At 39.6% G+C, this 15,742-nt stretch overlaps 1 protein-coding gene across 3 annotated transcripts in view; it reads right to left on the bottom strand.

The window, feature by feature from the left end:
• Nucleotides 1-469: 469 nt before the first annotated feature.
• tdrd3 (tudor domain containing 3) overlaps nucleotides 470-15,742 on the bottom strand; it is a 68,513-nt gene continuing 53,240 nt past the window's right edge. For all 3 annotated transcript variants that reach the window (XM_078402751.1, XM_078402752.1, XM_078402754.1), the window contains 2 exons: nucleotides 4,506-4,637; nucleotides 470-689 (listed from right to left, as the gene is read on the bottom strand). In XM_078402751.1, coding sequence (XP_078258877.1) covers nucleotides 4,518-4,637 — 120 coding nt within the window. In that variant the 3' untranslated portion in view covers nucleotides 470-689; nucleotides 4,506-4,517. The remainder of the gene's footprint in view (nucleotides 690-4,505; nucleotides 4,638-15,742) is intronic.

The following is a 15,742-nucleotide window of genomic DNA, read 5'->3' as shown; positions in this document are numbered from 1 at the left end:
TAAATCAAGACTTTGTTTTTGTATGTTTAATAATTGTTGCGATACATAATGTGGAAGCAATTTAAATTTGGTTATCCCAAAACTATTGGATTTTGTGATCTGCATTTTTTAAAGTGCACTTCAAAAAAGGGGTTATTTTGAATTAATGTTAAATTAACAGAATCTTACCTAAACTTATCCCTCCACTTGCCACATGTAAATGTTTTCCTTTTGTTCTTCGTCAGATCTTCAAAATCCAGAATTCTATACCCTTTACATATTTAGTAAGCCAATAGAGAATAGATGCAGGAATAGGCCATTCGGCCCTTCAAGCCAGCACCACCATTCAATGTGATCATGGCTGATCATTCACAATCAGTACTCCGTTCCTGCCTTCTCCCCATACCCCCTGACTCCACTTTCATTAAGAGCTTCATTGCACAAACACAAATTCATATTACAGGAAGCATTTTAGCAGTATGGAATATTGCAGTTGAATAACACCAGAAGGCAAAATATTATAATGGTACAGTGCAATTTTTATTAATAGGATTAAAAATAATTACATGTAGAAAAAGTTCTTTATTCTGTATATTGTGGAAAGTCCAGAGTCCAGTATTTTCATTTGCACAATATCTCTTCATTGTTTGTATATTATACAGCTAGAAACATATGAAATCACACTCTACTTCGGAAATCTGCTTGAGTACCTAAAATGCAAATAAAAAGAAACTTAAGATACACAGTACCCACCTTGTGGTATTTCTCAAAACTGTTAAAAGCGAGCTCTCGAAAGGATCTTGCTATTCCGAAGTCAGCAAATTAGCTTTATCATTCTAAACTTAAAATTTATTATGAATATCAAATATGAATGATAATATTTTACAGAAAGTCTCAGGGGACAGGTCGCAAATTAGTGCAACAGTTATAGTGTTGTCTCACAGCTCTCGTGTCCAAATTCTCTTTGTTACGTTTGCACACTTTTCCTGGGTTTTCTCTTGTACCCAAAAGTGTCAGAGAGTGTCAGTAAGGGAAAACATGCATGTGAGAGCAGACATGATATAGGGAAATAAGTGGTAGAATGGAACTAATAGTAATGTTGTGAAAAATGGGAAAGAAAAAAAAAATAGGTGCAGGAGTAGGCCATTCGGCACTTCATGCCAGCACCGTCATTCAATATGATCATGGCTAATCATCTAAAATCAGTACCCCGTTCCTGCTTTTTCCCCACATCCCTTGCCCCATTAGCCCCAAGAGCTAAATGTAACTCTCTTAAAAACATCCAGTGAAATGCCTCCACTGCCTTCTGTGCCAGAGAATTCCACAGATTCACAACTCTGGGTGAAAAAGTTTTTCCTCATCTCAGTCCTAAATGACCTACCACTTATTCTTAAACTGTGACCCCTGGTTCTGGACTCCCCCAACATCGGGAACATTTTTCCTGCATCTAGCTTGTCCAATCCATTATGAATTTTATATGTTTCTATAAGATCCCCATTTAATATGTGTCTATAAGATTCCCATGGGGATAAGATTTAATGGGCCAAGCGATCTCCTCCGATTACCATTTTCTGTCATAATAAAAAAAGATACATGGTTTTACTTTTTGCCCTCACCGAAGAAGGGATTTAAAAAGAAAGAAATGTCTATTTTTAACAAGTGCCTTAAAGGTTGAACTGCCTCAATGCAACAAATATTTCACACACTGTGGAATTCAAAACTCTTCACTGTATATTTTAAACAAATTATGAAGGTGAATTTATTGCACAAGAACAAATGAAACGGAAAGAGCAGGCTATTCTTCCCTTTGTAGAAACAAGTAATGGCACTTGTTCTGGACTCCCCCAACATTGGGAACATGTTTCCTGCCTCTAACGTGTCCAACCCCTTAATAATCTTATACGTTTCGATAAGATCTCCTCTCATCCTTCTAAATTCCAGTGTATACAAGCCTAGTCGCTCCAATCTTTCAACATATGACAGTCCCGCCATTCCGGAAATTAACCTAGTAAACCTACGCTCCCCGCCCTCAATAGCAAGAATATCCTTCCTCAAATTTGGAGACCAAAACTGCACACAGTACTCCAGGTGCGGTCTCACTTGGGCCCTGTACAACTGCAGAAGGACCTCTTTGCTCCTATACTCAACTCCTCTTGTTATGAAGGCCAACATTCCATTGGCTTTCTTCACTGCCTGCTGTACCTGCATGCTTCCTTTCAGTGACTGATGCACTAGGACACCCAGATCTCGTTGTACGTCTCCTGTTCCTAATTTGACACCATTCAGATAATACTCTGCCTTCCTATTCTTTTCCACCAAAGTGGATAACCTCACACTTATCCACATTAAACTGTATCTGCCATGCACCCGCCCACTCACACAACCTGTCCAAGTCACCCTGCAACCTCATAGCATCTTCCTCACAGTTCACACTACCACCCAGCTTTGTCCATCAGTGTTGCTTTCCTGCAGTATTCTCTTGTACCTCAGTCTCTTTTATCCTAAAAGGTATTGTTCTGATTCAAAAAGTTTATTCAGTAAATAATTCTAAAGATTCTGTTTAGAATTCTGGTTAGAATTATTCTCTCAGATTGTGAACAGCTAAGGAACTCAGCATTTATTCCTGCGGCACCCAACTAGTGACATTCGCTGAACTCTGAAATGACCCTTTCATCCCTAATGCACACACTCAGTCCATTAACCGATCCTTAATCCATGCTATTCCCGATTTCAAGATCTAATTTTAATAATCTCTTTTGAGGTACATGATCCGAGCCTTCCGAACATCATATACACAAACTATCTCTAATTACCACCTCAAAAAATTCCGACATTTGTGATACATGATCTCCCTTTCAAAAATCCATGTTTATTCTAGCCAATCTTATTAATAACCATTTTATTACTTCCTCAAAAATGAATTCCAGTTATTAGGGATACCCTTGGACCCTTCACTTGGATATTCCATGGTTCATATCAAATTGCTGTATTCATGCTACAATTTGTCAATCAATAAATGATAATATTTTGCCATTAACAGGGTGATAGAAGCAAACCAGACAGTGCCCAGTCTTCTTTCATCTAACATTTCCTGCCCTTATACAAAATCAAAGCATTCCCAATAGCTCTTTCAGGATATTAAAGGACCCATTCTGTTCATAGACACAAAAAGCTGGAGTAACTAGTGGGACAGGCAGCATCTCCGGAGAGAAGGAATGGGTGACGTTTCAGGTCGAGACCCTTCTTCTCAAGAAACGTCAGTCTGAAGAAGGGTATCGACCTGAAATTTCACCCATCCCTTCTCTCCAGAGATGCTGCCTGTCCCACTAGTTACAACTGGCTGCTGAGTTACTCCAGCATTTTGTGTCTATCTTCGGTTTAAACCAGCATCTGCAGTTCCTTCCTACCCACTCTGTTCAAATCAGTTTGCTTTCGGAATCATTCTAAAAAGGCACCAGTTGGATTGTAACTAACTGAATTCTCTTTTCTTATGAATTGTGATGTGCCTTCACACTGAATGCCATGAAAGCAATCCAAGATTTTAAAAACGGATAGAAATATGAAGAGGTTTATTAATCACTAGCACTCTGTAGCATAAAGGAGCAATATCAGCCAGAGGTCTACTTGCTAAAATGAAGATGAAGCATATTCTTTCTGCAGACTTCAACGTGAACTCACTGGTGAAAGCATGTCTGGTACACGTGTAAAAATGTACCAAGCAACTTTTTGTTCAGCCTTTATTTTGTAATTTAGCAATTTAACTTAAAAAATTAATTTGATACCAAATTGCTTGGAGTTAATGGCTCCTTGATATTGCAGGTTAATGATCTTCCATCAAGCATATAATGAAAGGTCACTGAGCTGAAAAGTTCACTGAGCTGAAAAGTATTGTTTTTATTTGAGATTTCCGACCTCTGCAGGTTTCGTTTTTTGATTCCAGACAGGATACCCGAGAGACCTTGAAATGGGTCCCCATGGAATTTTAAGATGAAGGCTTTAATTTCTATAACTAGTTGACAGTGTGCTGTTTACGTAAATATATATACCATGCAAGAATCTGTTTCCACACAAACTGAATATATAATTATTTTGTGGCATTTTTTAAAGTGTCCAGTTATTCTGAAGCATTGCTTAGAGCTGCAAATATTATAATATTACTAAACAGTGCAATTAAAATACCTCCTTATTTCACTTATGCAAGAAATAGCCCAGCACGTCTTATCGTACAAATTTGAAGTTTTTTTATTGCTGCCAATGTAATAACAGCAATTTGCATAATATGTGCCGAAAACAGAAAAAAGTAATTTAGCAATTAATTGATCTAAAGATGATAAAATATAGCCACACTTCCCCCTCCAACCCTCCCCTCCTTTACTTTAAATTTAGGACAAGAAACATCACATTATTTTTTTTGCATCCACCAGAGGTTAATCAAGTATCTTTTGTCCATATGATCACATCGCATGCACATCTCTGACTTTATCCTGCAGATTGGCTGAATACGATCTGCAAGTAATATTTCTTACCACTTATCTGCATTACTTTCTTGCTCGAGGTGGTTGATAATACTCTTGAGTAGGTCTTGTTGAACGTCTTGGCTGTCCATTTCCACCATGACAAAATTCTAGTGTATTCTCAAACGATTCTCCCACCTCTTCCTGTTTGCATATATTTAAGAATGCAATCAAACTTCAAATACTCATTAAAATAGACTTCCGAAATGACAAATATGGCATTATTCTTAAGATCCATCTCTTCTAACTTCAGAAAGTGAAAATTTAAATTCCACAAGGTAAATGGTTTCATTTAAATAACACCTGCAAGTACATTCCATGATTCAATTAAATTGCATGTTATCTCAATCTACTCCGCGACTGTTTCGCTGAACGCTTGCACACTGTCCGTAAAGGTCAGCTGGATCCTCCGGTTGGTTACTAACCATTTTAATTCCCCTCTCCCATACCACCCTTGGTCTCCTCCATTGCCAGAGTGAGGCCATACACAAACTGGAGGAACAGAACCTCATATCGATAGTTTATAACCCAATAGTGTATACATTTAATGCCACCAACTTAAGTAATTCAACACCTTCGCTGCATCCTTTCCAGCACACACCTCCACTCCAGTGTGCACTCATTTCTCCCACTATCTCATCCCTCTTTGCCCTACCCCCTCCCCGTCCTCTTCCACTGACCCTCCCCTCAGTGTTTGCATTCTCTGTAACTTCCTGTTTGCACCCTTCTGTCTCCATTTCAACTCTAGCCTTTGTTGCTTACTTCACCCAACTGCTGATGAAACCCTCTCTCTCTCTTCCCCCTTTCCCCCCCCCCACCTGTATCCACCCATCACTTGCCAAGCTTTGTCCTGCCCTCACCTTTTTTTACCAGCTTTCTCTCCTCTACAACAATCAGTCTGAAAGGAGGACAAGACGTGAAATGTTGTCTATCTATTCCCTCAAAAGATGCTGCCTGACACCCTGAGATACCGACCGCTCAGTGTTTTGCTCGATCCACTGGCTGCTTTTTCAAAAAAATCTTAACAGTCGTCTCAGGAAAGGCTAGCAAAGTCAATTGCTTCTAGTCTAAATAATTCTCAATTTTGTGCAAAGCATTTCCTTTTATTACCCTTGCAATAGCCTAGCTTTACTTTTCACATCCCCATTTTTCACAGTATTTAATCAAACGTTAATCATGTTAAACATTATGATTTTATCTTCCATTAGTTAATATTCTGCACTCAAAGAACTTGAAGCCTAGTCTATATTAGAAATAAATTGGGAATTTGAATTTCTTCTAGCAGTTCCACACATAAAACTTTTGAATCTTATTACTTAACATCTAGAAAATATAGTTTCCGATAGTTTATGCATAAATCTTACAATTCCTTACACTGTTCGATTAGTTTCACCCACTTACTGAATTTTTAAATAACCCTTAACATTTTGCTCCCATCAACACCATTTCCCACAGCACACACCACTGCCAATGACAAACTTAAATACATTGTTCTTCACTGCTTCAAGTAGGAAAAATAACAAAATGTTGCGGCCGCAGCTGGAGGAGATTATTATTTGCATCAAAAAGGGGAGATGAATTTTCATTCACCTGGTGATTAAGCATTTATAAATAAAAAATGAAGCCATTAATGACACAACTTTAAAAGAATATTCAGTTTCTCCATTTTTCCGTTCTTCCCCATAGCTTCACGTTTTCCGTCTTTAATACAGGCATGCAGCACGGAGAAAAGTCATACTGCATGGAAAAGGGCCTTCAGCCCAACGTCCATACTGACCAAGATGTCCCAACTAAGCTAGTCCCATTTGCCTGCATTTAGCCCATATGCTTCTAAACCTTTCCTATCCGTGTACCTGTCCAAGTGTCTTTTAAATGCTGTTACCACACCTGCCTCGACCACCTCCTCTGGCAGCTCATTCCATACATCCTTTACCCTATTTAAATCTAGTCAGGTTGCTAATGAAACAGCTTTTATTCCTTTTCAGACTGCACACCACATATGAAAATAGACAGAAGCTCTTTTTATTAAAAATGGAAGGGTCTACAATGGAAATATGAACTTCCAGGCAGATTCCAAAGATCTTCTCACCTTCTAACCAAATATTCCCAATCTTTGGTTACTATCTACATCCTTTTTGATTGGATTTTAATATTCTAATTTTATTTGGTAGCACCAAGTTAGATGAAATATATGTTTTTAAACTTTCACAGGACTATTACGCATAAACAAATTTAGCCTCAACAGATTTTTCAAATTAAGATACAAAGTCCTGATTAAATTCCATATCATATTTAAGTTAACAATTTTGAAGGGCAACTTGTTTTCCAATGGAAAAGAATAGCAACATTGGAAACCATCATGTTGCTGAAGTTAATGGGCTAAACTTACAAAAATACCTTGCATTAAAAATATTAAATAAAAATAGAAATTAGAAACTAGCATGAATTAAGAGAATTCCAATGTCAAAAGTACAATTACATCATATTAAAAAAAAGAAAAAAAAAAAAGACTAAGATATATTGTTGCAGTTTCAACCACCTATTTCTTCTGTCTTGTTTTCTTCATTGGGCCTTTCTACAGCTGTACTTTCTGCAGGATACCTGCACTGCAGCAATCAAATTGCACTATCTCCATAGCGCTATTCTGATGAGAAGAACATGAAGAAATTCGAAGTGAAAACAAAAGGAGCAATATAGACCATTGATAATTTTGGAGCCCCAAAGCCTTTTTGAATGATACAGCACAGAAACAGGCCTTTTGGCCCAACACATCCACGCCGACCAAGATGCACAATCTTAGCCAGTTCCTTTTGCCTGCTTTTGGTCCAAATCCATCCAAGCCTTTCTTATCCACATACCTCTCCAACTGTCTGAGATTTGTTTGAGATGCACCGAGACATGCCGCATTTACATTACAATGAATAAGATATGTGATCGATGTTTTATCAGATGCTGAGGAAATATATTGATGAACTCAGGCTAATATTGCTCCTGTGAAAGACTGCACAAAACAGATGAGCTGAATGGTTTTCCTTTTGTTGTTATGTATATGATCACAATGGATGGAAAGAGCACTGAAATTTGGCTTGGTAACTACATTTCTATTAGTACAGAGTGCAATAGGAAAGTATATACATCTCTGTTGAGGCACTCCAGATACATTTCTGGATACACAGTTTTTCACTGCATGAAGGATCAGTTCATATCAACATTCACATTCATAAGCAGCTCATGCACACAAGTCCCCAAAACTGAGGGTATTATGATGTCTTCATATCTCATCTGCATGGTATCCAGAACATACTTCCTTTCTCTTTACAAGGTGGTCATTTGGAAAGCAAAGATCCCTCTTTAGAACACCACTCATCCAAACCTTAAGACTACCCATATCATCATGAGTCACAGTACAGGTAAATGCAGTCAAGTTAAGGCTCATTTACCACAATTAAGTCTGGAAGTTTGCTGCAGAACTTATTTTGAAGGCATTCAAAGTAATTGTCCTTGCATAACATTGCTCAGCAACAGGACAAAGTGCTACAAAAGTATATTTTACAAGAAAGAGCAAAGGATGAAAAATTGACACACAACAATGGACCCTTAATGGCCCAGGGTGCAGGAAATGCTCGTATTTTGTTCCTTTTTCTGATCTTTGTCAATTCTATCATTGATCCCAGATGCTCTGTTATTAACAAGTCTTCAATCTTCACAGTTGCTTTACCATCCTCAAACCTGCCCTTTGAATATCCAAATTTTGCTTCCAAATGTATGGCATTAAAAATTGGCCCAAAGGTGGGTAAATGAGGGTGGAAAAATATTCTTGCCACTACCAAGAAATCTATCAAGCTAATCACATCACCAATTTCTTCAAGATGCTGCTTCAATGCTTCGAGCAGTCTGCCAAGATTCTCAAATCTGGATTCGGAAGCCTGAAGGTCTTACAATAGTCTTTTCCTCATCAAACTGCTGGATATTAGCAACATGGCAAGTATTGGTTCAGCAGCGGCAGTGACTTATGAATCCTGCTCTCCTGCAAATATGCAGAACAGTCTATCTGGTCCACCAACTTCAAGATTGAAATAGACATTGAAGCTGGAGGAGCCACCAGAAATGCCTAAAGATCAATAGTTACATTGATTCTTGCACCCATGGAAATTGACTGCAAATAGATTGCAGTGTAGATAGCATCACATAGATGCTAGAAGTGGACTCCTCCAACCATTCTGCTGCAGTGGTTTGAGGTATGTCAACAATGTTTGCATCTTCCATTCGTTGTACATCCAGCAGCTTTTGTATGACTGCCTAGGTAGGCTTCTACATCTCTATTCAGTTGAACAGGAAAGAGGATTGTGGTTTCTGAACTGCATATGCTTTACCAGAACCTGTTATTAACTGCACCTCTTCATTTTGCGAGACTCTGGCTGCTTGCCCACCTACCTAACAAGCTGAACATATGGCATTTGACAGTGCTTCCTCATAAGCAATTAAGTCCACTGATGAATTGCTTTCATTAATTATGAACAAGGGCCTCATGTCCTTCATGCAGAGGTCATGGAAAAAAACAAGATCTGTTGAGTGGAATGAACAAATGAAGTACGTTTTTGAAGTGGGCAGAAGGTGCATCCATCAAGATGTGAGGTGGCGGGCATAAGAGTAAATCATCATCTGGCCCTGTCAACCTCACCATCACTAATTTCAGGATGCTTGAGCTAGTCGTTCTTCCACAGGAAGCACATGCACAAACTCCACTGGTTCTCCACTAGTCCAGGCTGCCCTCTGGTATCCTGCACTCTTTTTTCCTCCTACAGAGTAGGCGAATAGCAAGATATTGTAAAAAATACATGTTCCGTGACAGATAGACAAATGCAAAATATCTAGTGTCATAGCTTTTCTGAAAACTTACTCGTGAAAAGGTTTGCTGAAAGGTGTTTAAACAAGCCAGCAGAAATGAGATTTGTCTCATGCTGTTAGCAGCAATAAAAGCAGGAAACCGCCAACAAACAAGTCTCAGACATGCAATGTATCATAATTAGAGATGAAAATAATGTAAATAATGCTGGGAGGGCCATGAGTGGTAGGGCATGCATTGCTGGAGAGGGTCAACCAAGCACTGATGTAATTAGGTCACAAAAACATTTATTTCAATGCATCCAGGCCATCTGTACTACAATGGTGCTGTGTCCTTCAGCCATGGCAATCTAAAACAAGCATTGACATTTTCCATGCGGACCACAAGTGCACCAAGCATTGATTTTCAGGAAGCACTATCACTATGGGCTTCTTTTACACATATTTCCAAATGTGGGATTTTGTCTATGGTTTACAATCATTTCCTGGAAGTGCATAAAATAGCCAGTCAATAGCCAATGTCACCTTCTCTCTCTTCCCCATATCTGCAAAATTAAAAATATTCGGCCTCCTCCACCGAACACCACAGAAAAAAGCAGGATGCTATTATAATAAGTATGTAATCTGGATCCTCACACCAAAAATTGCAGATACACATATAGAAACATAGACATAGAAAATAGGTGCAGGAGTAGGCCATTCGGCCCTTCGAGCCTGCACTGCCATTCAATATGATCATGGCTGATCATCCAGCTCAGTAACCTGTACCTGCCTTCTCTCCATACCCCCTGATCCCTTTAGCCACAAGGGCCACATCTAACTCCCTCTTAAATATAGCCAATGAACTGGCCTCAACTACCTTCTGTGGCAGAGAATTCCACAGACTCACCACTCTCTGTGTGAAGAAATGTTTTCTCATCTTGGTCCTAAAAGACTTCCCCCTTATCCTTAAGCTGTGACCCCTGGTTCTGGACTTCCCCCAACATCGGGAACAATCTTCCCGCATCTAGCCTCTCCAACCCCTGAAGAATTTTATATGTTTCAATAAGATCCCCCCTCAGTCTTCTAAATTCCAGCGAGTATAAGCCTAGTCTATCCAGTCTTTCTTCATATGAAAGTCCTGCCATCCCAGGGATCAATCTGGTGAACCTTCTCTGTACTCCCTCTAAGGCAAGAATGTCTTTCCTCAGATTAGGAGACCAAAACTGTACACAATACTCCAGGTGCGGTCATGAACAATCTCAGTTTGTGTCATGTCCCAAAACTAACTAAAATTTTCTGCAGAGAATGGTTGGACTCTAAACTTCTCTTTATGACGAAGAAAGTTTGCATTGTTAGCAGATTCCAAAGGAAATAACTGCAAGCTGCTTTTGCTTTGTGGGATAAATGCCAACTGAAGGGAAATTACCAGTAAAGCTTAACACAAATTTACCACAGGTCCATCACTGATTTTCCGGCACTCTTATTTCCAGAGCCTTTCTGGATTATCGGTTTTGCCGGACCAACTCCAAGAGGAGTTGAACAGTACCGGAATAGTCCGCCTGGGCCGCCGGGAGACAGAGATACCAGCCTGCAAAATTGACCTCGGAAGTCAGCTATGGGTACAGATCTGCTGGCTTCGGCTGGGCTGTACTTTCAGAGCCCCTGCCACAGGGGACAAATTTGACCCGCCAATCGGCCATGGACATCCCGATGAGCTAGAGATCGGCCTCCTCGCCTGGCATATGCGCCACATTTTCGGGGTGATTTTGGGGGGGATTAATAGTTCTTGTAATTTTGTCCAGATTAAATGAGGTGCTGGATAACTAATTGCCAGAAAATTGGTGATGGACCTGCATTAGTATGAGAAACACTACACATTTGTGAAAAACCAAAGATGAAATCAAAGATACCAAACTACAACAAGATTTTGTACATCATGACTCACACATGCTTCTTAGAGATGGTGTCAAACACAAGAACATCAAGAATTTAGAATTGTCTCAAATGGACGGAAAGATGCAAAGTACAAATACAAAAGATTTCCTCTTTGCTCATAATTTTATCAAGTCATGATCAACCTAGCAATTGTAGTAATGAGTAGATTAATAGTTTCAGTTCTGAAAACTATGGAAAGAATGATTTAAGGAGTATGAAAATGCACAAGAGGAGCAAACATTAAAGTAGGCAAAAACATTTGTATTAATTACACAAAGACAGTAGACAATAGGTGCAGGAGGAGGCCATTCGGCCCTTCGAGCCAGCACCACCATTCAATGTGATCATGGCTGATCATTCTCAATCAGTACCCCGTTCCTGACTTCTCCCCATACCCACTGACTCCGCTATCCTTAAGAGCTCTATCTAGCTCTCTCTTGAATGCATTCAGAGAATTGGCCCCACTGCCTTCTGAGGCAGAGAATTCCACAGATTTACAACTCTGAGTGAAAAAGTTTTTCCTCATCTCTGTTCTAAATGGCCTACCCCTTATTCTTAAACTGTGGCCCCTGGTTCTGGACTCCCCCAACATTGGGAACATATTTCCTTCCTCTAAAGTGTCCAACCCCTTAATAATCTGAAGAAGGGTCTCGACCCGAAACGTCACCCATTCCTTCTCTCCCGAGATGCTGCCTGACCTGCTGAGTTACTCCAGCATTTTGTGAATAAATCGATTTGTACCAGCATCTGCAGTTATTTTCTTATACCTTTAATAATCTTATAAGTTTCGATAACATCCCCTCTCATCCGTCTAAATTCTAGTGTATACAAGCCTAGTCGCTCCAGTCTTTCAACATACGACAGTCCCACCATTTCGGGAATTAACCTCGTAAACCTACACTGCACACCCTCAATAGCAACAAATATCCGTCCTCAAATTTGGAGACCAAAACTGTACACAGTACGCCAGGTGCGGTCTCACTAGGGCCCTGTACAACTGCAGAAGGACCTCTTTGCTCCTATACTCAACTCCTCTTGTTATGAAGGCCAACATTCCATTGGCTTTCTTTACTGTCTGCTGTACCTGCATGCTTCCTTTCAGTGACTGATGCACTAGGACACCCAGATCTCGTTGTACGTCCCCTTTTCCTAACTTGACACCATTCAGATAATAATCTGCCTTCCTATTCTTACCACCAAAGTGGATAACCTCACACTTATCCACATAAAAATACATCTGCCATGCATCCGCCCACTCACAAAACCTGTCCAAGTCACCCTGCAACCTCATAGCATCTTCCTCACAGTTCACACTGCCACCAAGCTTTGTATCATCTGCAAATTTGCTAATGGTACTTTTAATCCCTTCATCCAAGTCATTAATGTATATTGTAAATAGCTGCGGTCCCAGCACCGAGCCTTGAGGTACCCCACTAGTCACTGCCTGCCATTCTGAAAGGGACCCATTTATCCCCACTCTTTGCTTTCTGTCTGTCTGTCAACCAATTTTCTATCCATGTCAGTACCCTACCTCCAATACCATGTGCTCTAATTTTGCCCACTAATCTCCTATGTGGGACCTTGTCGAAGGCTTTCTGAAGGTCGAGGTACATCACATCCACCGGCTCTCCCCTGTCAATTTTCCTAGTTACATCCTCAAAAGATTCCAGAAGATTAGTCAAGCATGATTTTCTCTTCGTAAATCCATGCTGACTCGGAACGATCCTGTTACTGCTATCCAAATGCTCCGCAATTTCGTCTTTTATAATTGACTCCAGCATCTTCCCCACCACTGATGTCAGACTAACTGGTCTATAATTTCCCGTTTTCTCTCTCCTTTCTTTCTTAAAAAGTGGGATAACATTAGCTACCCTCCAATCCACAGGAACTGATCCTGAATCTATAGAACATTGGAAAATTATCTCCAATGCGCCCACAATTTCTAGAGCCACTTCCTTAAGCACCCTCGGATGCAGACCATCAGGCCCTGGGGATTTATCAGCCTTCAGTCCCATCAGTCTACCCAACACCATTTCCTGCCTAATGTGGATTTCCTTCAGTTCCTCCGTCACACTAGGATCTCTGGCGACTAGAACATCTGGGAGATTGTTTGTATCTTCTTTAGTGAAGACAGATCCAAAGTACCGGTTCAACTCGTCTGCCATTTTCTTGTTCCCCATAATAAATTCCCCAGCTTCCGTCTTCAAGGGACCCACATTTGCCTTAACTATTTTTTTCCTCTTCACATACCTAAAAAAGCTTTTACTATCCTCCTTTATATTATTGGCTAGCTTACCCTCGTACCTCATCTCTTCTCCCCGTATTCCCTTTAGTTATCTTCTGTTGCTCTTTAAAAGAGTCCCAGTCCTCTGGTTTCCCACTCTTATTTGTTATGTTGTACTTCTTCTTTTATTTTTGTGCTGACCTTGACTTCCCTTGTCAGCCACGGGTGCCTCTTCCTCCCCTTAGAATCTTTCCTCCTCTTTGGGATAAATTGATCCTTCAACTTCTGCATTATTCCCAGGAATACCCGCCATTGCTGTTCCACTGTCTTCCCTGCGAGGGCCTCCTTCCTGTCAATTCTGGCCAGCTCCTGCCTCATGCCTCTGTAATTCCCTTTGCTGTACTGTAATACTGAGACTTCCGATTTTCCCTTCTCCCTCTCAATTTGTAGAGTAAAACTTATCATATTGTGATCACTGCCTCCTAATGGCTCTTTTACATCAAGTCCCCTTATCAGATCAGATGCATTACACAACACTAAGTCCAGAATTGCCTTCTCCCTGGTAGGCTCCAGTATAAGCTGTTCTCAGAATCCATCTCGGAGGCACTCCACAAACTCTCTTTCCTGGGGTCCATTACCAACCTGATTTTCCCAGTCTACCTGCATGTTGAAATCTCCCATAACCACCGTAGCATTACATTTGTGACATGCCAATTTTAGCTCTCCTTTATAGTCAGACTATAATTCATGTGGCTCTTGTAAGCTTTTAACAACCTGTAATTCACCTGCAGTGAACAATCAAGGCGTTGACAGTATACACAAATTAAAGTAAGCACATTTTCAGTTTTTAATTTGACATGTTTTATTGTAAAATTGTTTTGAATGTCAACACAATTGTATTAATCATCCATATTCAAATTTAAACATGCTCACTTTACTTGATTTTAGTTCTATGAAAATTAATTACATCTTTAGATGTCAGGAATATATGCAAAATGAGCAATTGCCTTTGCCTCTGTTTTGGTTAAATATAAAAAATGTTTTTTTGTATTTAACCAAAACAGAGGCGAAGGCAATTGATGTCATTAATTTTCATAGAACTAAAATCAAGTAAAGTGAGCATGTTTAAATTTGAATATGGATGATTAATACAATTGTGTTGACATTCAAAACAATTTTACAATAAAACATATCAAATTAAAAACGGAAAATTTGCTTACTTTAATTTTTGTATACCGTCAACACCCTGATTGTTCACTGCAGGTGAAGTGCAGGTTGTTAAGAGCTTACATGAGCCACATGAATTATAGTCTGACTACAATTTTTTAAAAAGAGCCCATTCAAGGTAAAAACAAATTCATGTACTGAGGAATGCTGCGTTAAAATTGATTAAGAATGTGGTGATTTTCTTTAAGACACCAAGGGATTTCCATTTCCCTAAAATCTATACTAATACATGACTCACTTCCAAAATCATGTCTCACCATGAGCCGACATTTCCCTTACTCTGGTCTTTTCAGTGTGTCCTTAAATGAACAGCTGATCTGCAGCCACCAGAACATGTCACAACAACACACAGATTTCACTTACATCAGTTTGATCAGTTTGTCTACCAGGAAGTGTGTGGAGTTCAATATCGTTTTTGTTCCAGGGTGCAGTTTGGGAGGTGGGATTCAGTTCCTAAACTAGAAGCAGACAATGCTTGCTGAGTATTTGGAAAATCAGAATTCCAAAAGGGTTACAATAGTTAAACCACATACAAGTAACTTTTTAAAGGAAACTTTCACAAAATGTCTTTAAAACAAAGCCATAAGAGTACCAAATTCACGCACAACAAATTATTTAATGGCAGCAAACCCATGCTTGGGAAATAATTTCGAAATTATCCATAAGCTACAACAAAGAAAAATTCTGAACTCAATTTCCTTTCTATCAAAGTAGCATTTCACCTCCCAACCATTCATCGTCCCCAACAACCGAGAAGTGTGACTGGAATCATGTAAATAAGTCATCCCAATTTTCTATCTTTAATCTGTGTTTGGCTAATTGATTGCCCAATGTGGCAATTCGTCAGTTTGTTGGTTTGGCTCCATTTTGGGCCATATGTGTAATTAAAATACGAAATGGCTGAATGATCATAAATCTATTTCAGTTTAATTAATGGAATATGTCTCGCTACTTGGACAAGAACGCGAGATGTACAAAGGAAGATGCACAAAGTATGATAGAGAGCAAAGCAAGTTTACAGAAGGGACAAAGAAAA

This window comes from Rhinoraja longicauda, chromosome 7, assembly GCF_053455715.1.
Source record: "Rhinoraja longicauda isolate Sanriku21f chromosome 7, sRhiLon1.1, whole genome shotgun sequence".
NCBI classification, from domain to species: domain Eukaryota; kingdom Metazoa; phylum Chordata; class Chondrichthyes; order Rajiformes; family Arhynchobatidae; genus Rhinoraja; species Rhinoraja longicauda.
This window is presented reverse-complemented; position numbering and strand designations above follow the sequence as displayed.